The sequence below is a fragment of the Chenopodium album genome, chromosome 25 (genome assembly GCF_948465745.1).
Source record: "Chenopodium album chromosome 25, dcCheAlbu1.1, whole genome shotgun sequence".
Lineage (NCBI taxonomy): Eukaryota > Viridiplantae > Streptophyta > Magnoliopsida > Caryophyllales > Amaranthaceae > Chenopodium > Chenopodium album.
In genome coordinates, this window is record NC_137858.1 from 35658299 (window position 1) to 35682563 (window position 24265).

A 24265-nucleotide genomic window follows, 5' to 3' on the forward strand; every position below is an offset into this window, starting at 1 on the left:
TCACTACATCACCGACAACAACAACAACAACAATAATAATAATAATATTAATTACATACATTAATGATAAGACAAAAGGAACATTTATTATAACAAAATGCACTTATAATCTACCTAGAAGACAAAAAAAAACTTGAAGTACTACGGAGATTACATGTATGAATTCCCTTTGTCGAAAAACCGAGCACTACTTATGTAAAATGATGAAAATCATCATTGCCATTAATAAAACTACTAGGGCCATAATTAAAACTAAATATAGTTTTAATTTCCTTAAATCTTCTTCAAAGGTAAAGGGGTGTGGTGGTTGTCGGTTGTCGACGGGGAACATGGTGTATGACCGGTGTAAATGGAGGAAGAAGAAGAGGAGATAATTTGGGTAAAGTTTAAGGAGGGGATAAGGTTTGTATGGTGAAATAAGGGGGTGTAATCCGCCTTTTATAGGGGGGTAAATTGTCCGTTTCAGCTTTACACAACTGTAAAAATATCATACAATGTTCTAGTAGACTGGTAAAATAATCGTAATCAAACTATTAATATTTACAAACATAAATAAGTATCACACTGGGATTTGTGTGACCATGAAATTTACTCTATTAACATGCATACAACAAATATTTCCACATGCACAAGTAATTATATATTACTTTCTATAACCATGCATGAGAGTTACCAAACTAAGTATCATAAATAAGGTATGTATTGATATCCTCATTTTTAATCAACATGGCTAATTATGTAGAGTAATTTTGTGGAGAAATATATTGTGAGTTTCTGGTATAGAGGATCCCATATGGGCAACTATAGAGCATACTCCTCAAAATATATTTTGTGAAGGAAATTGAATCTTTGTAAAAATTGGATAATCGGTATAAGTATACCTGATTGAAGATGGTGCTGATAACGTGTTATGAAATATATAGAAATTAGAGGATTAAGAGAAGAAGGTAATAAGAGAAGTATTACTACTTTTATGTATTACTCTTGGTAATATTTTTGTGCATCATACAAGTGAAATTACATGGCTATTTATAGTAGTAAGAACCACTATTACATTGTGGGCTATAACCTTAGAGGGTGGCAATTAGAGTTGGCTACTACATTAAATGCAATGAAGAAATTGGAGTGTGGACATTCACACCTTGACTAAATTAATTAACTCTTAACAATCCTCAATTTATGAAATTTCATCTTCAAATTTTTTGTCCTCTCATAAAAACAAGGATATATATTTTGCAATAAATTGAGTTGCAATATCATCAAAGTTCGAAGTAATACGCTTGGAAACATTGACATCCAAATCATCTAACACCTTATCAAACCAAACAAATTCATCTATTGTCTGGCTAAATATATAGCTGGATCATGCTCCAATACATTCCCTCATTGGAACTCTTTGTCACAACTTCAGCTTCTTAGATAGATATTCCATAAAGGAAAAAATTTTCTCTCTCTAGAAAACCCAGCCCTTATCCCCACCGCTTCCACCGTTTCCCAATTTTTAGCTACAACTCGCCGGCGATCGGCGCTCTCCTTGCCATCGCCGGCGAGTCGATATTTTTCGGCTTTTTGTAGTTTGTTTTCTTGTTTTTAAGGTTGATTTAAGGTTTAGACAGTGGAATCAGGGGACTAGCAGAGAAATTGTTGTCTTCAAGTCCATCGGTGGTTATCAGGTTGGTGTGTCGTTAAGGGTGTCGGAATTGTCCAACTAATCGAGGAGCCAAGGGTATTCTTAACGCCGTCGTCGAAAGGAATTTCGTTAATTGTTTCCCTGACGGTAAAGGTGAAGTTAAGACTAGGGTTTTCCTCCCTTAATCCAAGGTTTGATTCAGGTGAGGTGGTCTTCTTTGTTGGCCTTAACGATAGTTTGTAGTGCTCGTTTCTGCCGGTGCGATAGCCTGAGTACTCCTTGCTTCATATGGTACTCACAGGTTGCTTTGTGTGGTCTGCTAGTTTTCTTTGCTCTGTTTTTTTTTGGTTAAGTTGTTGTTTATGTTTTGTCTTGGTTTAATTATGTTTTATTGCCTTCTTTTGCTTGTGTTGTTGTTCGTGTGTTTAGTTTTCAATAATACCCTTGCCCTGTTTGTTTATGAGTTGGAGTTTCTTCGGATAGTTCTCCGTTTGGAGGCTAATGAAGTGTGGTGGTTGTTTTTGGAGTCTGATTGGTCGGCAATAGCCTTGGATTTAGGGGTAGTACAACTGAGTAGTACCTGGGTTGTTGGCTTGGTGGTCCGTTTAGTTGCTTTATCGGGGAGGGATTGTCTTATGGGGAGTTGTTGTCACTTTGAATGTGTGGCTTCCCTTTATAGTGTCCTCTGTGTCTGTGCTATTTTCCAGAGGCTGGAGTTATTCGTGCAAGTAGATAGTTTTCCCTGCATTTGGAGTTTGCATGGAGAAGTTAATTTTGAGGGGAGAGGTTTGTTTGCGTTTCCTGTTGCTTCTTGGTTGCGGGATGATTTGGGTATTCATTCAGTAACTATCATCCCAGTGTCAGCGTTGGTGATGACAAAGACAGTCATCATTAAAGATTTAAATCTTGAAGGAGGCTCCCCATCTTTAATGGTTGGGGTAAGCAAAGTCCTCCATTTTCTTGCGTTCTATATAAGTAGAATTGCAAGAAAGGAACCTGCATTTTGGTGTAAGGTTCCTCATGGAAGAGTTGTGACAAAATACGACTCTCGTGGGTTGGCTTCTGGACTCTTAGGAGGTGGCTATGCTTTTAGATCCCTAGGAGTGGAGTCGTATTATAGGTTCTTTTTTCGACAACAGAGTGTTGCTTTCGACTTCTGGGTGTATGGTCTCTTCACTACTTCCATCGTAAATTTGCATAGGTGTCAGTGCAAGTTTCGATTCTCTTCTCTAGTGTTAGCTTGCATTCTCAGTCCATCTCCAAGGTTTTGGTTCGTTTGGCAACTATTGGTCCAAGAAAAGTTTTTGGTACGAACCTTATGGTTATCCGGGCTCCAAGGTAATTGGTATGTTGCTCAAGGGTATGGCCAGTCACTTCGTTTTCCATCTACAAGTAAGTGGCAAACCCTCTCTATGGGTTCGTTTGGGCATGTGGGTTCTGCAACAATACACAAGGTTTTCCTTTTTATTTTTGCATGTATAGGTAGTTGGGTTTGGTTGTTTTTAGTTGTTTTAGTTCTCTTAGGTTGTAATTTGTCCTTTATTTATGAAGTTCCCATTGTCAAAAAAAAAAAAAAAAAAAAAAAAAAACTTCAGCTTCTTAGTTTTCCAAGAAACTAAGGCATTATCGAATTAATATTTGTTGACACATTATATTTAGGCACGTTTGCCAACGCATACTTAAATGTAAATATCTTTAATTATGTATTAGCAAACATTATACTGTAGAAATTTGATAGTTGCAAAATAAACATTGAGATGAATGTAACGAGACCCATATGACTATGTTTTTCTGTAACACCCCCAAATCTCCCTCTACGTAAATACTATATTTATACGTATACAAATACCGTAGAGATAGACTTGAGCGTATTACCACCACGTGCAAACGTAAGGCTTAATTAATTACTCAAAATACAGCGGAAAAATAACTAACTTTTATTAATAATATGAATAACCATAATAATTGTTTCAAAATAAACCAATAAAAACTTGTCCATACATAAATAAAATTAATTCCTAACTATGTGATCACAATCCCGACTCTAGTATGCGCACGAACAACTCCACACATGAAATCAAGACTGCTTACCAAAATGGTAAACAGGGCGAACCAAAACAAAAACGAAATCAGATTAGCAAAAACGCTAAGTACGTATAAGAGCAAGGCATATAAATACTTTTATTAGGCAAACATGCTTTCGAAATAACCATTTAAATTTAACTTGTCATAAGTCACATTCGAATTTAGACTTTCTAAAATTTAAACCTTCCAAGGGTAGAAATGTTCATCAATAAAAGCTTTCCAAACCAATAGATTTCCAATTAATAAACTTTCCAAGTTTAAAATATAATTCCCAACCAATTTTCCTCACCTAAGTGTGCACACCCCCCAAACCAATACTCGAGGAAAGACCAAATCATACATAGCTCATGGTCTTACTTAACCAGTCCCGGGTAGAGGGACAAATAAAAAAAAATACTCAAGCTCATAATAAGCTGCAAATTAATTAAATCAAGTGATTTATAAATTAAACCAATTTTTATTAAATCACTCAACATTATTAGAGATCATACCTTTAAAATCATATATTTTAACTCATTACAAAAATCATTAACTTAAATATACATGCGTTTATTCAAACAATTATTAAAACAAACATTTACCAAAACACGCATTGTATCAAGGACCTAACCACCTATACGTACCTTGATCACGAGAACGAATAAGGTACGAATACTAAACTTGACCACGATCGAGGGACTCCTCCTACACAATTAAAATAACCTTAATTAATATAAGGTTAACAAAACTAACACAAAACTATAAATAATACTCTATTTGTGCATAGATTATCTAAATATTAACCTTTATAAGATCAAGTCTTGTTAACAAGTTATTTTAGTATCAACATAACAATCTTAGTTTCATAATAGTATTGTTAGTATCATAAATGGGTATTAGAAAACATAATAATAATAATATATGATAAGGAAATAAGAAGAGTTGTAGTATGTATATATTTTGGTAAGGAATAAGGATGGAAAGGTCGGTGCGTGTTGCACCTTGTGGACTGGCAGTAGGCGGCGTTAGGCAAGGCAGGCAGTAGCAGTTTCCGGCGACAGTAAGGTGGCGACTAGGGTGGTGGCAATACTTGGTTGCGGGTGCAGTGTTTAATCAAACAAGAAGGGAATAGAGGAGGGTGTGAGATTGAGAGTCGAGTAAAGAGTTTTCTGATTATTGGTGTGCGGAATTTGTGAAGGGTTGAGGGTCTATTTATAGTGTTTAAGGGTGGAAATGATAGGATTCAAGAAGGTATAGGATTAGTGTAAAAACTAGATAAGTTTGGTTAGTTAAATGAACTTGAATGCCATTTAGCCTAGGTTAATTTATGTGGAAAAGAAACTAATGAAAGATATTAGAGAAAAAAATAAGATAAGTGTTAATTGGTTAGGGAAATAAGGAAGTAAGAAGATTAGGAGATTTAACATATAAGGTTAGTTGAAGATAATGCTACCTTCAATCTCAAGGCCAAATTTTTTTCCTTTTTTTTATAAAAACGAAAATCATTCTTAAATAAATAAAATAATTAGATTTGATAATTAAATCAAGTTAAAATATATAGATAATATCAAAATTAAGATTAGTTGTAATTCATGTTAAGCTAAAGTTGTTAAGTATTATTAAGATAAAATCCGGAAAATAAAATTAAAAACGGCGTATAACGTTAATTAATAAAGTATGGACCGACCAAGATCATAATTTAGAAATATTTAATTATTTCAATTAATTAAAGAAATTACTAATTAAGAAAATTTTTCCAAAAATTAGGGGTATTACATTTTCTTTACATTGAATCACAAAAAAGAAGTCAAAATAAAGGCAAAAGCTAATGAGCGTCCCCGGGGCGTTAGATAAGAATATTAAAAGTGGAAATATTAGAGTAAAACTAACATTAATTACACCGAACGACGCGTGATTTTGTCATGCATTCCTAACTTAATACTGTTTCAACAAATAAAATTATTCCTTAACTAACGCCCCGGCCGCCCCCGGGTTGCTCGTTAGCAAGATCTGATCTCAAAATAAATTGTGTGAATATTTCATAATGTCAAAACGTGTCATTTAAAAGAAGCAGAAGAAATAATTAAATACTTACTAGTAATTTAATCAAAATCATATGGTGAAATTAATTATTGTTGAATGTTATCATAATATGAAGTAACTAAGGGCCTTACCTGATTGACTGAACATAACTGAATTGAATATTTTATGAGAGGAGATTATTAGAAACTGAACTGAACTGAAAATAATCTAAGATAACAAGCCCTAAATTTTACAGTTTATAATTTCATCTTTGGATACCATATACTCATATCGAGTATCTTACGATATATGGATATCATATTTCATGTTCTTGTAATAACGATGGTTTGGACACCCGACCCATGCTCACCTTGGCTTTAGTATGGTGTATCGATCACCAATCGTTGGCTAACTTGTCTAGTTGTCTTAGCCAGCTTACCCTCCAAATCCATTTGGGTGCCAAATGAACTGAAAAAGTATAGTAGAGTGAACCCAACTGTGTAAAAGTGAGGTAGCATTGGTTGCTTTTCCCTTTTCTTGCATAACAAGATTTCAATTTTATTCTTAAATCCACAATTACTTAGTTTTTGGACACATTTTTGGAGCTCAAAATTAGTAGCTCAGAACACTAAACGCGGATTCTCACAAATTTAGCTCTACAATTCGCAATAACATCGGTTCGTCCTCTTTAATCTTTCGCAATTATAATCTTGTTTTTCTCATTGTAATTGATTCAATTTCTGAAGAATTCTCGATTGTTTTTTGATTCGAAATGATAAACCCTAACCCTAATTGTTCCTTATTTTTTCGATTGATTATTACCTACTGAATCTCGATTGATTGACAGGACATTTGTTTTTTCTGCTATAATTGAGTAAGGATGTTTCTCACCAGGTAATTTAATTGAAATTTGAAACATTGATTGATTTATGTTGTAATCGCTTTCGAATCATTTCTGGGTTTTGACAAATTCTCTTATTTGTTCATGTTGTTGCCAATGAAGGACTGAGTATGACAGAGGTGTCAACACCTTTTCTCCTGAAGGGAGATTGTTTCAAGTTGAATATGCAATTGAAGCTATCAAGGTATTTTTATGCTGATTTTTTGAAGTGTTAATGTGTCATTATTGTTGGAGGGGCGTTATTGGGATCATCCCCGGTGTATACGATATGATTTTAGTGCTAACATGTTCTTCGATCTTCGTCTAAATACAGTTGGGTTCAACTGCAATTGGGATAAGGACCAATGAAGGTGTTGTGCTTGCTGTCGAAAAACGTATCACCTCTCCATTACTGGTATATTCAACTTACATGGTTACTAATATATATTGAGAACAATGTTAATGTAAAACCCTCTTTCATGTCTATTTATTTTGACTCTATTAGTATGCCACTTTTGCCGAAGTAGAAAGTGAAAACTTTTGCTGCAAGGGGTCTACCTTTATGAGAATTTTTCTTGAATATAAGCTGTAACGAACTAGCATTAATACATTTCCAGATAGACTAAATAGGATTTGTAAAGTTTGGTTTTTGCTTGATGAAAGAAGTTACAAGGGCAAATGCGTAGCTATTGGAAAATTGATTCTTGAACATTGTTCCCAATTAATAAATTCAAGTTAGATGTATACACGTAGGGTGTCGATAGAACTCTATACTTGGAGATGCTCTGAAAGAATTGTTGGGCATCATAAAGGCATAAATCAATATATGTACTTCATTTTGTTTATATTTATTTATTTTTGGTAAAATGTTTTTGCACAGTGAAAGAAACTATAAGGCGTGTGAGTGTACAGCTTTTGATTAAAAACGGCTACTTGAACTTGATTCTTGGTCAATAATACAGTAATAAGGAAAATGTGTATACTGTGTATGTAGGATGTCTTTAGGACTCAAGAGATGGAAGTTTAAATTTTCATATACAAGTGACACTTCTTTGTTGAGAAATTTGGTGAATACTATTATTGCTGTTGGTCTTCTGGAAGCAAAAGTGTATGCAGTAAAGACATTTTCTTCCCATATTTTTTTCTTTGTTTGCTTTCTGGCCCCTTAGTAATTAAACTTCTGCAAACCTTTATAGGCTAACTTGGGTTACTTCACGTCAGTTACACTGAGCAGTAAATCAATTTTAGGATTAAACAGATTGTTTAACTTCAAAATTTCTTTCTTTGGCAATTTTTTTTTTTGGCTCTGGCAAAACATCTTTATATTTAGGTCTTCCTCTTGTGCCCCATTTAAAAGCAAATTTATTTGGGATCTAATAATTGAGAGGTGAAAAAGCCTCTCTTTGGAAATTGGGTTGCAAGATATTGTACATTAACCTTACTAAGAGGCACCCTTGTCTAGTATGATCAACTGCTCAAGACAATAATGCAAGCAACATACATATACTACCTCCATTTTGTATTATGTGCAACAAAACCCTTTACACGGACTCCTAGGCAAAATTTGTTTGTGAGTATTAAATGGAGAGAGAAAGATAGAGATGCATTTGATGAAGAGAGTTAGAGAGAAATGATAACTTAAAAAGGGTATAAAACATTTTTTGCATTTAATGTTTATCATCCATTTTCATATATATTGCACATAATATGAAACGGAGATAGTAGGAAATTTGTAAATCGTCTTTTCACGAAGAGAAAACTTGCTGGTGTAGTGTATTAAATTCCAAGAAGTTTGGTCTAATTGAAAATGAAAGCAATTTCAAAATTGAATTAAATTTGTTGTAGTGATAGTGAATGTAATTTTCAGCATAATAAACGTGTTAGAGATCATTGATAATGTTTGTTATTTTTCTCTTGCTAAAATTTCATTTATTTTAGGAAATTTTGTCAGAAACCACCAAATTTTTTTTTTGTTGTCTGGAACCACCCAATTTTAAAAATTAGTTGTCAAACGCCACTAGAGTCTATTTTCCGGCATTGACTCAGAATTCCGGCGTTGACCCTTCCCCCAATTCCCCCCTCTAGGCTTCTATTTCCCCTGTCTTTCTTCTCTCCTCTTCTTCTTCGTATCTGCTGGTCTCCTTCTTTTCTCTTCTCCTTCCATTTCTCTTTCCTCTTCTTCATTATTTGCTACTCTTCTCCTTCTTCTTTCTCTCTTTTCTTTCCTCTTCTCCTTCTCTTTTTCTCTTCTCTTTCCTCTTCTCCCTCCCTTTCTCTTTTCTCTTTTCTTTGTCGCTGGCAAAGGGGTTGGGTCACAACGCCAATTCGGTCCTCTTTCTCGCCGGCGTCGCGTGGAGGTACGGTGGTCGACACGAAATCGATGGTTATTCAGAGATCTAGAGTTTTCATGGTCGAATTTGACCATATTAAACCAAATTCGAGGTCACATTCAAAGCCAAATTCGATTATAAGTATGTTTTCTTGTTTTTAATTTTTCTTTAAAAAAAAATGTCTGTTAAGTTTAGTTTTGGGTTGTGGTTGTGGTTTTGGGCGGTTGTGGTGGGTGGTTTTTGGTGGGTAGTTGGTCGGAATAGGTAGGGTTAGGGTGGTAGTTCTGGGTTTTGTTTGTGTGGGTTTCGGTGATAGATCTGGGTTAGGGTGGATGGGTTCGGATTGGGTTAGGGTTAGGTTGGTTAAGGTGATGGTTCTGGTTAGGTGGGTTAAGGTGGTGGTTCTGGTGGGTGGGTTCGGGTTAGGTGGGTTCGGGTGGTGGGTTGGTTAGGGTTAGGAGGGTAAAGGTGGTGGGTGGGTTTGGGAGAGGTGGGTTAAGGTGGCGAGTTAGGTTAGGTGAGTCTGGTGGGTGGTTTAAGGTGGTGCGATTGGTGGGTTAAGGCAAATGAATTGGTTAAGCGTAGTGGCGGTGGGAGAGCGGTGGTGCGGGGCTTTTTTTATTTTCTTGGTTGGAGTCAACGCTGGAATTCTGAGTCAATGCCGGAAAATAGACTCTAAACGTTTGACAACTAATTTTTAAAATTGGGTGGTTCCAGACAACAAAAATTTTTTCGGGTGGTTTTTAACAAAAAAAGTGTTTTTAACGGGTGGTTTCCGACAAAATTTCCTTTACTTTAATAGTTTCAAGGTGAAGATGTTTTGGCATGACATTTGGTGTGAAATAGCCTTTATAGGCAATTGGTCCATAAACTGCTACGTGTTTGGAATTTGGAATTAAACCATGGTGGTATCTGTTTGGACCTTGATACTTAATACCAAATGTTTGGTAAATATTTTGGAATGTTCCCCCCCCCCCCCCTTTCATTTTAAGGTTTGGTACCCATACGATATACGAAAATTCTTTGAATCAAACACCCCCTTAGAGGTTTAATTTCCAGATCTGTTGAAAATTGTGTTGCTTATGGAGGCAATTGCTTACGAGGTGGTAACATAAAAAATTAATCTATAGCATTGGGCTGTTTCTTTTCATTTTTCGTGATAATTGGATAGAAGATTCAATCTTAAGGATTCTGCATACTTTCTTTTGAGGGAGAACCTGATGGAAATTATCAGGCTATGTTTGCTATATGATGGGATTGGTTCCTTTTCTGCCAAGAAGTTTTGCAAAATTTTTTTAAGAAATTTTTGTCTTGATATTCTTGCCAATGAAATACAATAGATGAAGGCTTCTCAAATTTTTATGTATGGATAGTAGTAGTCAAAAAGAAGAGTAAAAGCCCCCATAGATAATGTTCTGGAGTTCAATCTTGCTTGCTTTTGTTGCTTAAATCAAGAGGAGAGTCTGTTGCTTAACCCATCTCTTTCTATCCTTGGATTCTATTTCTTTGTCACTGATCCTTAGTTTTGATTGGAATGAGTTGAGTTCAATCTCATTCTGTGAAAAATGTTCTTGACAAATTGAAAAGAAGGATGAAGAAAGGTTAGGTGGCTGATGAGTGGATAACGTTTATGTTGGCAATCTGGCGGTGGGCTTGGATTAAAAGGAACAGCAGATTATTGAGGATAGAGGTTTCTTGCTTGGCTGACAGTTCAACTTTCCCTTTTGATTCTATTGTGTTGCTAAAGACAAGTGTTAGGTTTTGGCTATGCTTGACTTTAGTCAAAATTGTAGATAAAACACTATATGCTAGCTTGAGTTCATGATATTTACGTATTCTACATGAATATATGCTGTCTTTAGTTTTAGTCACCAAGTATTCTACAAACTACAGCATGTAAGTGTGAATGCAGAATAAATATTAGTTACACTACTAGACAACTGTAATGTGGAAAGAGTATAGGATAAAATAGGATAAAGGACAGTGTTGAATTTATCATAGTGAAGATTTAAGTTCTACTTTTGAGGAGGTAGTCCTTTGACTTTCCTTCCTGCAATGGCTGCACGATGATATAGAGAGTGTTGATAGAAAACAATAAAAGCTCCACTGTCTTTGTTTGATGTTACAAACCTTTCAATAATTCTGAGTTCCATGGGTTACTTATGGAAGAATACCTATTATAAATGCTAAGCTAGAAGTAAGTTGGCTTCTGTTAGCCATCTTCTGGATTCTTATGTGACAGAAAGAGGGTTTTGAGTCTTTTGACCATCATGAGAGCTTTTTGACCTTCTATGTTCAGTAAGAGTAAAGCATTAATATCCAAGGTTCTTTACATTGTAGAAGAAAATTTAGGAAATCATAGAGGTTGATAGTTTGCTTGAAAATTTTGTGCTTCCTTGAAATTCCTGCATAGATTTCAGGTAAAAATTTATATTTTTGATTGCTTAATGCCACTAGGTATCCTTGACATGGAACAATTAGGTAGTTTGCTAGTTCTGCCAATTATATTAACTTAGGAGGAAAATGTTTCATATTAATTATTTTTTTCTTGTGCACATTGTGAATTATGGTGATTTAATTTTTTAAATGTGTGAAAGATTGATTCTGAGCATTACTGTCTTTGAATTTCTTTCAGGAGCCGAGCAGTGTTGAAAAAATCATGGAAATTGATGAGCATATTGGGTGCGCTATGAGTGGATTGATTGCTGATGCTCGCACACTTGTTGAGCATGCAAGAGTTGAAACCCAGGTACTTCAACATCTTTATTCATTGGTTTATTGTGAACTTATTTTATTAGTGCAATATGGGCTGAAAAATTATTGTTTTTTTCTATTTCCATGCAACAGAATCACAGATTCTCTTATGGTGAGCCAATGAATGTTGAATCTACCACACAAGCTTTGTGTGATCTAGCTCTGCGTTTTGGAGAAGGAGACGAAGAATCAATGGTGAATTGCCTTTACTTTAGAACTTTAGTTGACTTCCTTCATCCCTTGTATTTGCGGCAGGGAGGTAGACTGTATTGTTTCATTATTGAATATATCTATGGAACTACGATGTACTGCAAGTATTAAACATTCAAGCGGACATTCAAAACGATTTTGTGTCATGGGTATGTGCGAATGGGGATCACTTTTCCCTATCTCCCCAACGTAGAGCAAAGAAGTGATTGAAAAACTGAAGTAACTATAGAAAATGGAGTTGTTTCTCATTCCTGTCCCAAAACTACATAAACTGTTTAAATAAACTGTGGAGAAAATGGTTTCATTCCACCAATGATGCTAGATGCCACATAAATCATTATGTTTCTTTTAGGTTTGTTGCTGAACAATTCACACAATCACAGCATTGATTTGATTATAATCAACTTTTTTTTTTTTTCCTTTTCCATCGTAACTATGATGCTCAAGGAAGTAGGAAGATATGAGTATGTTCTAGTGCATTTACTGCAAAGACTAGATTATGAAACTTCTGGACTTTGCAACTGGGCAGTGCTCTCTCAGGAGACATTACCTACCCAGAATCTTACTATATTGAACTGTCATTTCTTGATTCTGTGCTTGTTCAGAGCAGTTGCAGCAAAGCTTTAACAAAAAAGGCTGCATCTTCTTGGTGCCAAGTGATATTCTGTGTAAAACAATTGACTCTAGCTACACAGTAGCTATATTCTTCCTACTTCCCATAGAAGTCCATTTGCTGATTCCCTTCTTTCCCATTACGCTACTGCTTGTTCCTCTCACCCTCCTTCTATGGTGATATGAACTCCTATAATTGCGTTACAGAGAGTCAATTTTTCCTCTACTGTAGGATCTTCTGTCCCATGTGTTTCTAATGTAAAACTATGTCTTTGCAGTCCCGTCCTTTTGGTGTATCTCTTCTCATTGCAGGTCATGATGAAAATGGACCCAGCTTGTAAGTCTACTTCTTGGATATCTTTATATACAGAGGATTTCTCTTAGGTTTTGGCATGTTCTCTACTTGTTTTAAAGTGTTTTTTTTAATGTAAGCTGAAACTCTTTCTCATACAGGTATCATACAGATCCATCTGGTACATTTTGGCAGTGCAGTGCTAAGGCTATCGGTTCTGGTTCTGAAGGTGCAGACAGCAATTTGCAGGAGCAATATAGAAAGGTATGTCCACTGCATGTTATGTGGTACCTCTCCCATAGGATTGAGGTGAACTGGTTACCTTAGCATAGATGCTCTGGATGCTCTGAGTGTTGCTACTAAAACTTTGAATGTCAAGGTTTTTTTTTTTTTTTTTTTTTTTTTTTTTTTTTTTTTGACAAGGAAATGATATTAATAGTATAAATGACCAAAAAAAAAGACCAAATCCATGTACAAATTGTTGTTTCAGGCACCAATTTATAAGTAAAAGGTTGCTAACAAGGTTCCAAAAGCTGGCTCTTAAAGGTAGCAATAAGAATAGAATCATTCTATGAGCTAAAAACTACTCCCTCCAATCCTATTTGTTCTTTTTATTTGGAATCGGGAAGAAATGTAAAACTTAATGAGAGACAATTGAAATAATACTCTCTCCATCAATTCTATGGTTATGTTTAATTTGGCTGTTCCTTCTATGGTTACATTTCTAAACTTTTCTGAAGTAGAATAGTAATTTTACACATTTCCCCCCATATTTTCACATTCCCGATACACTTACCCTCATATTACCTACTTCCAATGCAACCAATTCCATTTACCATATTTACATAATCCCAAAGTAACTATTCCATTTATCAAGATGTTTATCTACTCCCTCACCAAATATTTTCTTTTACCAAAATGTTTATCTAATTCCAGAACAAATATTCTCATTTACATACATCTAAAGTTATTATTATTATTTTTTTGCTTAATATCCGCATAAAAAAAACAAACGTAGCTATAGAAAAGTGATGGAGGGAGTAAGGATTCTAATTTTTACATTAAACTTGTTAATACAAAACAAAAAAAAAATTAAAAAAAAAATAATTAAAAAAACAAAAAAAGAGAAAAGAAAAAAAAAGAGGGACATGGTAGTTGATATGGTGATTGGGAAGAGAGAGTGATGATTAAAAAATTAGAATCCTGCATGGGGAAGTTTAATTAGATGAAAATTGTTCTTGAAAGTTGTATGCGAAAGTGAAAAAAGTACTCTCCTTGTTCCCGAAAGAGGGTTGCGTTTGCTATTTTAGGTGTTCTTCTTTAATGATTATTTTGTAATTATTTCCTACTCCCTCTGCTCCGAAAAGAAGTTTACGTTTAGTGGTTTTTTACGGTTAATAAGGAGAATAAGATAGTGGAAAATAATATTAAATTAACTTTGAAAATAGAAATATTTGTATTGAGAGTAGGTGAATATTTTTGTAAATAGCAATTGATGCTTTGGGAATATGTAAATATTTTGATAAATGGGGATAATTGCATGGAAGATATGTATGTATGTGGGAATTTTGTAAAAGAATAATTGAAACGTAACCATAAAGGGGAATATGTATGTGCCAAAAGGGGCAAATGTAACCCTCTTTTAGAAACGGAGGGAGTAGATTAAAATAATTATTTTTTTTTTACGCATTTCCCATATACATACATTTTTTCATGTAACTATTCTCATTTATTAAATTATTCATATACTCCCAAGGCGATTGTTCCTATTTACAAAAATATTTACCTATTCCCAATGCAAATATTCCTATTTTCAAAGTTGATTTAATGCCTTAATATTTGATATATGTGGTACCTAATTATTGCTTTACCATCTTAGTTTCTCCTTATTAACCGTGTAAAACCACCAAAAGTGACCTTCTTTTGGGAAGGATGGAGTAATAAATTTTGGCACCTTAACCAAATAATTATAGGAAGATTGATGGGATTTTTTGACCATATATCGAAAGTTTTTTTATATGAGAACAACTTTTGAACCTTCCTAATTGGAAACGGGAAGAACAAATAGGATCGGAGGAGTAATAAAATTTTGTTGGAAATCATCTCATTTCTTTAATGATACCATACCAAATATTGAGCTTTGCCAGAGAACTGTCTGATCTCTTTCCACTCCTTAAATTAACATAATAGTTAATGCTCTTAGATTGAGATTGGACAGCCGCAGTCTTCCAAAATTTTCTTGAACCTCTTGAGAGTTTAAATTTTAAATTCCTGAAAGATAAAATCTTTTTGATGTGAAACAAATAATTCCGTATCTCGATACTCATACTACAACAATTACCAAGCATCTGACATTCTAACTATTCCTTTTTCTGGCTGTTGGTTCTGCAAGGTATGAACAGTGTTAAGTTGTCATTAGTTGTTGTTCCAGCGAAAGCATTTTTTGGGAGGCTCTGACCTTCAATAAAATTTGGGACAGGAATATTTTGAAAATTATTTGATAAGATCATCTATCAAATGTAAGATAACACCTTCTACAATTGTATTTATGAGAAATCACCTTTTATGTCGAATTTATTAAAAAAAAGGTGCCTTTTCACCAAATTTTGGTAAGAAGTCAACTCTGATCATTTTCTCCTCCTTTTTTGTACATGTACTCTTGTGCATGATTTACACCCACAATTAAAACTTAATATCTCTTAGGGGTTTCTCTGGGATGGGTGTTTTTTTGAAAATGGGAGGGGGGGAGTAATAATTCTGACATTTTTTTTTAGTTTTGATCTAGGTAACATATTCTCCTTAATAAGAAGGTCAATAATTACCCACCTCCCCTAGTGTAACTATTTTCCCTTGTTTTAAAAAAAAATTTACTCTCCTCTGCTATACTATATCTTCTCTCTCCTCTACTATATACTATCTCCTCACCTCCATAACTCTCCGCCATTGTAGCCGTCCCATGGAAGCAGCTGGCAGCCACCATAGCTGCATGACGAAGCTCACCAATTCTTTTGTGAGGCGATGCTCATGGTGGTCTCAATTCTATCATTGACATGGTGGTTGCTGCCGATGGCCCTGATGTAGTAGTCTTCACCTCAAGATTTTAGAAATTGAAAAATTACCCCCTAAATCAACACATCAACACTCTAGAAGCATCTGACCCATTAAATATTTCCTGTCTTTTTTATCTTTCCTGTTCAATTCCCAAATCTGACATAGATTGAATTTCCATCCCAATTAGCTCTTTTTTTTTTTTTTTTTTTTTTTTTTTTTTTTTGGGTCATGTCAGTTTACGGGTAACCTCCCTCTGCCATTCTATCAATTCTCTCATCAAGCCTTTACAAAAATCTGCACTTGCTCTTCCTTATATGGTCTGAAACTTGTTCCCGGTTAATCAACAGTCCACATTTTCATCTGTGCAACATGAAGATTGCATCTGCTTTGTATGGGCTCTAAAGGGCTTGATGGTGCAGAATGTGAAGACATTAGAAGTGAAACAAAGGGTTACAAATCGCAAAATTCTAGTCATCAAAATTTTTTAAGCCCAAATAAAACAATTGAAGAAGCAGAACACCATTGCTTGTCACTTGTCAGTCAAATGTCCTGCCCAAATTACTGGGAGCCCTTCAATTAGATTTTTTTTTTTCCCCCTCGACTCTTATATTTAGATAAGGTGAATGATGAGAGGAAGTTGTCTTTTGTGTTTAAATCAGCGGAGGGGGGGGGGGGGGGTGGGATTCAATGGTATTGGAGTTAAATAAGGAAGAAACTAGAGATTATAGCCAGATAGGCTAGTGTTTGCGGGGGAAATGGGATTGAAATTGTGAGTGTATTTCATGTGCCAGAGACTTGTTTAGTATATGGAGAAAAGGGAAGTCAAATGTCATATGTTGACTTGTTCCCTGAAATCTGGTGAAATGGTGTCTTTTTATTTTAACAGAATTGACATAAAAGGTGTTTTCTCATAAAACAAAACATAAAAGTGCTTGTTCAACAAACTTTGTTTGGTGAAATAACTATGATTGGCTGCTAGAAACGCCTAAACATACACGATTACACGGTATATATGCTTCTCCTAATAAGAGACTTTGAAAAGTCCAATAAAATCGAGAATTTCCTCATGGAATCCCATTTAGCCAACAATTTTTCTGCTTCCTTGTGAAGATTCCAGTTATCAGAAAGCCTATTGATAAGAAACCTGAGATTCAGAAGCTGGTCAAAAAGTTGTAAATAGGATTAATCCTATCTTCTTGTTTTCTTTGTTGCTCGGTTTCTCTAATTACCTTGCTATACCTGTGTTGGACATGTATGCAATACCTTAAAAAGATGTAGATAACTAATCAGGTAAGGGTCAATTAAGTTTTACAAGCCTTGGATCTAGACAAGTGAACAAAACTCTAAATTGTACAATCTGCTAAAGGAGGCAATCTGCACAATATAGAATGCAGAAGGAATCCTCAAAAATTCTATTAACATTGTAAAACAGAATTTATGGAGTTCGAAAGCTTTTCATTCTAGTATCTGTGAAACTATATCCACCAGGCTCTTTGTTTTTTCCACAACAGGATTTGACCTTTCAAGAAGCTGAGACCATAGCTCTTTCGACCTTGAAGCAGGTTATGGAGGAAAAGGTATTTACCCCCCTTCATTATTGTTTTAGTTGTGAGAAAGGGTTTTTGTCATTGGTGCTCTAACAGTGTAACACTTTAACCCTCTTGTGTTGCAGGTGACACCAAACAATGTTGACATTGCTAAGGTTTCCCCAACCTACCACTTGTATACTCCTGCTGAAGTGGAGGCTGTCATTGCTCGCCTATGAGAAGCACCCTACTTTCAACTGGCGTTCCTATCTTTAGTACTTCCTATTTGACCGGCATTGACATACTTTCTAGAGCTAGGATTGGGGAAATGATGTTTGCTTCCTTCTGAATTAGAGACAGTATGTTGCCGGGAACTTATTCGAACTCTTATTTGAATGTATTCAAAGTTATCTTATTTATCTTGCTTGTATTAAAAGATTAGTAATGAAGTATTTCTCTCTGTTACGTTATCTTATTTATTAGTCCCTTTATATTCACGCATGACCCGTATTGTGAAATGTATGAACTACACGTACGAGTACGACAGTAGGAGCATTGCATTTCGACGTACTAGTAACTAGTAAAGCATCTCAAAATGTTTTTCGTTTGGGTGTGTCTAACACCTTTCAGATCACCAAGGCCATTGTTTTGTTTTGTTTTGTTTTTTTTTTTCTTGACAAGGATTAAGGTCATTGTTATGGTTCTATAAGGTGGCATTTCAATGGTATTAGATTCATGCACAAGCACTGTAATTGGTGGTTGTATATAATGTGACAAAAATGTGAATCTTTTTGCATAATTGTGTTATGTTATCAACGGATAATTTTACAATAGTTACAATTTGTTCATGCATAACCGTTGAAGATGTTACTCCATCCGTTTTTTATATGCATTACTTTGACAATTGCACTATTCACATATTATGGCTGACTTAATTTTTTCACCTCTAAAAAATGAATAAATGTTATTATAATATATATCATTAGATTCGTCATAATGTCTAGTTTCGTAACATAATTTTGTTACAATTTTTACTAATACACAATTAAAGATATTTATGGTCAAAGTAGCGTCTTAGCAAATATGTCGGTCAATAAACTGATGCATATTAAAAAAAAAACAGAGGGAGTATATCTTATTGCGATGTTAATCGATTTTTATTGCAAGCATATATAGATATATATTCTTCTTTTCCATCTTATACATAAAAAATTGCTCCATATCCTCTCCATTTTATGAGTTTCACTTTTCTTGTCCTTGATTCTAAGCAAATTTAGAGATTAGATGAGCATACTAATATGACGAAAAGCATTCATCTCATTTTAGTTCGATTGATTGTCCTTTTCTTCTTAACTGTGCGCTTGCTTTGGAGAGTCCTCCTTTGAGCCGTTTGAGGAGAGCTTCTTTGGAGAGTAAGGATTAGCCTGCTGTTCCGTTGTCAAAGTACTCGAACGTGACGGGGTACTTTGGGCAGTTGATGATGCACTTGGGGGTGATTGGCATTCATTGGCTAAGTAGTCAAGTGCCACCACAATGTCGCTCATACAGGGCCGTAGGTTTGGTTCGTCGTTCAAACACATGGAGGTAACAGCAATCAGGTGACGGGCAGAGCGAGTAGGGAACTTGCCCCTCAGGCGAGGATCTACTATGTCAATGTACTTCCGTCGATCTTTCAAATAGGGACGAGACTGCAACCGTTTTAACATGAAAGAAGTTAATATAATGATCAAATCTTGTATGTATAAGATGTATGAAGAGACTTATTCTTGCTTCAAAAATTAAAACTTCAGCTTTTGAATCTTACCCAAACAACTAGACTCTGATGGCCATGCCTCTTCGTAATGTCGAATGCCTTCTTTCCTGTGACAATTTCCAGTAAGACTACACCAAAACTGAAGATGTCAGATTTTAAAGTAAGTTTTCCAGTCATAGCATATTCCGGAGCACAATATCCAAATGTTCCCATCACCCTTGTTGACACATGAGTATTGTCATCCATAGGACCGAGCTTTGCAAGTCCAAAATCCGAGAGCTTTGGGTTGAATTCGTTATCCAACAAGATGTTGGCTGACTTGAGATCGCGATAGATTACTGGTGGCTTTGCAACACAGTGTAGATACTCTAGTCCTCGTGCAGCACCAGCAGCAATCTTAACCCGCGTATTCCAATCCAGGGCATCTTTGTCGCTCTCAAGATCTAGGAAAAAAAAATAACAAATAGAAAGCTAAATGACAATACATAATGATCCATGAAACAGTAATAAGAAACTGAAATTACTGTCCTGTATATGACAGGAAAAGAGGCAGATAAGTACCGAAAAGATGGTCAGCCAAGCTGCCCTTGGGCATGTACTCGTAAACCAAGATTCTTTGATCGCCTTCAGCACAATAACCAATCAGAGTGACCAGGTGGTCATGATGCAGCAAGCTTAACATCAAAACCTCAATAATGAACTCCTGATTGCCTTGAAGGCTGTCCAAATTAAGCCTTTTAGCAGCAATTAACTGTATAAAAAAGCAGAACAATAAAAGTAAAGCGCAGATGAGTTAGTAAGAAAATTGTTGCTATATCATCACATAATGACATTGCATAAAACAGGAGATTAGATCTTTTTATCATAGAAACTTTTCCTGCAGAAAGTCGCAACAGAGACGCCTTAAGCTAGAGGTTTAGCTTAGCTTGAGGCTTATGGTGGCAATGAGCCAAGATTATTTTCCTCTGCTTGAAACTATAAAGAAATGTTCATTTTAAACTTTAATCTTCAGAATTTGGGGAAATTCCCTGATTCTCATATTGAGAAACGAAATTTGTTTCTCAAGGGGGCATTTTCGTGAAACTAGGGCATCCTCTAGAATTTGTTCAACTTAATGTTTTCCATTTCGGATCATTGGAAAGGGTATGTACAAGAAAGAGTTTTGATGAAAGTTGTTCTTTTATAGTTTTATCATTGCACATTAAATTAGATTCAAGCTTATAATCTTTGGTAAGCAAATCATTAATAAAAATAACATTAAACGTACGAAAAAGTTGGTTCTGCTAGGTATCAATTCAGATTCTTCAGAATTTTGCACATATATATAGCTAAGACTTCATAGCTTTTCCTGTCATGAACAACTTCTAAGGATCCAAATTGGAAGGAATTCCTTTATAATGAAAAGATCAAAATAAGCGATCTTCAATCTCAGTTCGTAACCAATTCCTTTGTAATTCTACATATCAGCAGACAGCAGCTACATTAAGATAGGTGTAACAACACATGATCACATCATAAAATTAAGCACATATAAACCTATGAACAACAGGTTGAATTTGAACCTGATAAAAGAAATTTTAATATGGAAAGGTAATTTACCTGCCCATTATCCAAACGACCCTTATAAACCTTCCCAAAGCCACCTTCTCCGATCAAATTAGACTCCCTAAAGTTCTTTGTCGCGACTGCAAGGTCCCGGAAACTGAAGCTCTCAGCTGCATTGGCATCTATTGTATCAACCACATTCTGCTTATCACCTAAGGACCTTGCTTTTCTATTATGATCTGCATCAATTTTGAAGTAAGAAAACACGAAAATTTAATTTGAATTCATAAGTCATGACCAAGTTTTAATATAGGTCTCACCTGCATTTTCATAAAGTGAATTTTCCTTCCCATCTGCATCAAAATTTACAGGTTTGAAAACAACTCTAAAAATGTTTTCAAAATTATTTCAATCTAACACATTGGAACATCTGATTTCACAAGGATTTGGGATTTTCTACACTTTTACACTCAAATTTCTGATGAAAAAACCCTGAAATTTCATCAAACATTACAACCAAATAAATTCTCTCTCTCTTTTTTTTTTTTTTTCTTCTTTTTTCTTTTTTTCTTTTTTTTTTCCCGAAATGCCACGTACAATGTTTAGTGCCATAATTTGTCAAATTGGATAAAAATAAATGTTTCTTACACAAACTTATCACTTATGTATTGTTTCAACAACAACAACAACAAAAAAAAAACCCTTATCGCTTATGTAGTTATGTTATAACAATTTCTTACATAATGTTGTATTAATTCTACCTATGATGGCAATATGGCATAACACATTGTAATAGTGTCAACCACCTTTCACACCCGGGTTTGAGGATCATAAATTCATAACCCACTCGCTTAGAGCTTAGAGCCCAAGGAAACTCCCCTAACCCCAATTAAACTCAACTTAGTGACCCGAATTGACACCTCCACCTAGAACCCCCAATGACTAGGTACTGCGTGACCCACTGCCCCACCCGCGTATGAGGATCATAACCAACTCTCCTAGAACCCTACGTCCCCCAAAATAAAAGTGCATGCATTTTCTTGATAAAAACAAATTCCATAATTTTTTCTTCTTATTATTAGACAATCAAATGATAAATTAATAATTCGCAATTACAACAAACATAAAAAAAATTAAAAAAAAAGGGAGAAGAAAAGAAACCTGGAGTGTAAGAATAAGAGGGAGAATCAGGATTAAAGAGCCTCTCATCTTCAAAAGGAAACCTCTTTTTGGGTATATTTATGCATGAAAAACAACTCATAATCATCAATTACAAACCCAGAATTCTTTGTTTAATTAATATCTAAATTAATTAATTAAGAAGATGAATATATTAATTTGTAAAGATGGAATTTTTCCCCTTCAAGGGGAAGGGGAAGAAAAGAAAAATCAAATCCCAGAATTCAAGAAGAAAAAAATTGATATAATTTCTTTTGCTCCCAAAAAAAAAAAATCAAAAAGAATGAACACTATTTCTGGCTTTCTGGGTATATTATTTTGAGAGGTAGACCATAAAATTTGGAATCCCAAAACAAGAAAGTGAAAATAAGGGTTTAAGAATATAAGAACAATTATTTAAGATGCTTTTTTTTTCTTTGCCAAAAAAAAAATGCTTGTTATTTTTTCAAGTTTTTTTATGTAATTGAAACCAAGATTGTAAATTTATTCAAAAAAAAAAAAAGAAACCAAGATTGTAAAGAATGTTGGAAGTGTTTAAATTAGGAAAATAATCATGATTATAATTATAAATATTGATTTGAAATCCACCGAATTATTTTGAGGAAAGATTAATTATTTAATCAAAGATTACTACGCGGATAAAGAGTGTAATATTTTTTGCTAATTTTAAAGTCATTTTCTTTAATTTCTCTTTTTTACTGGCCACCTATGTCTTTAGCTAGCTCATGTGTGAGGGAATTTGAGTTGTCTTACCTATGTCTTACTTTCGAGTCGGACCTAACCAGAAACAAACGGAATTTTGGTTCAAGTTATTTCCGGAACCATTTAATTAGAAGTAATAATGTGCTAGACAAGATAGTAGTTATCGTTCTATATACTCTCTTCGTTCCTTTTATTTTATTTTTTTTCTTCTATTGTTGCATGGAGTATTGGAGTTGGATATAAGTTAATTTTTCTGATAGTGGAAAAAAAAATGAAAGGGATAAAAATACGAAAATATGCATATGATATGGAAATAAATATGGTGCAATAGTTATGAAAACTTTCTTAAGAGACTTGATGCAATAATTAAAAAAACAAAAAAGGTACGAGTATATGAATTATCGAGTTATATATAAAATATATTTGCATAATTAATTGTATAGTTGTATGTGTCTTATTTAGATTTAACGTCAGTATCTACAGCTACGAATTATGCCAAAATACTGATGAAGATTCCAATACGTGGGATCCAACACCAACCACCACTTAAGAGTCAACGGTAAAAAATAATTACGAAGAATTAGTAGCATATGTAAATGACATTATATATAGTTCGGAGTAGTACGTAAGGCTTGTTCTCTTCAGATTATTTTCAGTTTAGTTTAGTTATGTTCAGCTTCAATAAGTTTAGTTCTGTTAAGTTCTTATCTTAATTTTCCTCTCTCATAAATTATTCAGTTCAGTTCAGCTCCATTAAGTTCAGCTCAGTTCATTCAGTTCAATTCAGCTTTCAATTCAGCTTAGTTCAATCAATCAGAACAAGCCCTTAATGTAATTAATCAAGCAGAAGACGCGATGTATCATTTAGGTTATATAAATTATTATGAGAAAATCGTTACATAGGCCCTGTTTGATTCACCTTAATTTTGCTTAACTGAAATTATTTTTACTGAACTAAACTTATTTTTACTGAACTGAACTTAATTTTACTGAACTGAAATTATTTTTACTGAAATTATATTATTTTTACTAAACTGAAATTATTTAAACTGATTTTCTATTATAATTCTTCTTTAAGAAAACTGAATTTTACTGAACTGAACTTCTTTTTACTGAACTGAAATTATTTTTACTGAACTGAACTTATTTTTACTGAACTGAAATTATTTTTACTTAATATTATTTTTTTAAGGTGAAAAGAACAGGGTCATAGTCTATGGGCCTGTTCTCATACGATTATTTTCAGTTCAGTTCAGTTCAGTTCAGTTCTAATAAGTTATGTTCAGTCCAGTTTAGTTCAGTTCAGCTCCTAATTTCCTTTCTTATAAAATTTTCATTTCAGTTCAGTTCAGTTCAGCTCTAATAAGTTCAGTTTAGTTCAGCCGAGTTTAGTCAATGAGAACAGGCTTTACGTTAATCATAATTAGCATCAAGCCATCAACGGATCAACCCAATGAAAATTGATCAAATGTACTCCATACATAAAGATGGTTTTAATATACAACTAGGTAATATAGTAATTCGTGTTTGTTTATTTGTATGCAAGATACAAGTGAAAATTAGGCTAAATGGTTAAACAATGATCTTTCTTTAATGAGGTTGAGTGTTTAAAACTTCTCATCCACATTTTTGAAGAATTGAGTATACGTAATGAGGGGTTTACGTGGCACATAGACGTTGTTAAAAACACTTTTTAATATATAAAAATAATAATA

General features: G+C 34.3%; 2 protein-coding genes across 4 annotated transcripts; one reads left to right on the top strand and one right to left on the bottom strand.

Moving 5' to 3' along the window:
- The first annotated feature begins 6279 nt into the window (after window positions 1-6279).
- LOC145613285 (proteasome subunit alpha type-5-like) lies at window positions 6280-17841 on the top strand. Of its 2 annotated transcripts, none has more exons than XM_081668363.1 (10): window positions 6280-6393; window positions 6564-6610; window positions 6720-6801; window positions 6931-7011; window positions 11562-11675; window positions 11774-11875; window positions 12781-12839; window positions 12956-13058; window positions 17357-17422; window positions 17518-17841. In XM_081668363.1, exons 2-10 carry the CDS (start codon window positions 6597-6599, stop codon window positions 17608-17610), a joined length of 714 nt encoding a protein of 237 aa, XP_081524489.1. In that variant the 5' UTR covers window positions 6280-6393; window positions 6564-6596; the 3' UTR covers window positions 17611-17841. The 2 variants fall into 2 exon arrangements, with proteins under 2 accessions (XP_081524489.1, XP_081524490.1); XM_081668364.1 differs by having other exon boundaries at window positions 6340-6393; window positions 6596-6610.
- A 716-nt stretch (window positions 17842-18557) lies between these two features.
- Window positions 18558-22141, bottom strand: LOC145614428 (putative serine/threonine-protein kinase PBL21). 2 transcript variants are annotated; one of them, XM_081669484.1, is made up of 6 exons: window positions 21831-22141; window positions 20990-21022; window positions 20724-20908; window positions 19686-19875; window positions 19176-19567; window positions 18558-19059 (listed from the first exon to the last, which is right to left on the bottom strand). In XM_081669484.1, exons 1-6 carry the CDS (start codon window positions 21934-21936, stop codon window positions 18721-18723), a joined length of 1245 nt encoding a protein of 414 aa, XP_081525610.1. In that variant the 5' UTR covers window positions 21937-22141; the 3' UTR covers window positions 18558-18720. The 2 variants fall into 2 exon arrangements, with proteins under 2 accessions (XP_081525610.1, XP_081525611.1); XM_081669485.1 differs by lacking the exon at window positions 20990-21022.
- Between the last annotated feature and the right edge of the window lie 2124 nt (window positions 22142-24265).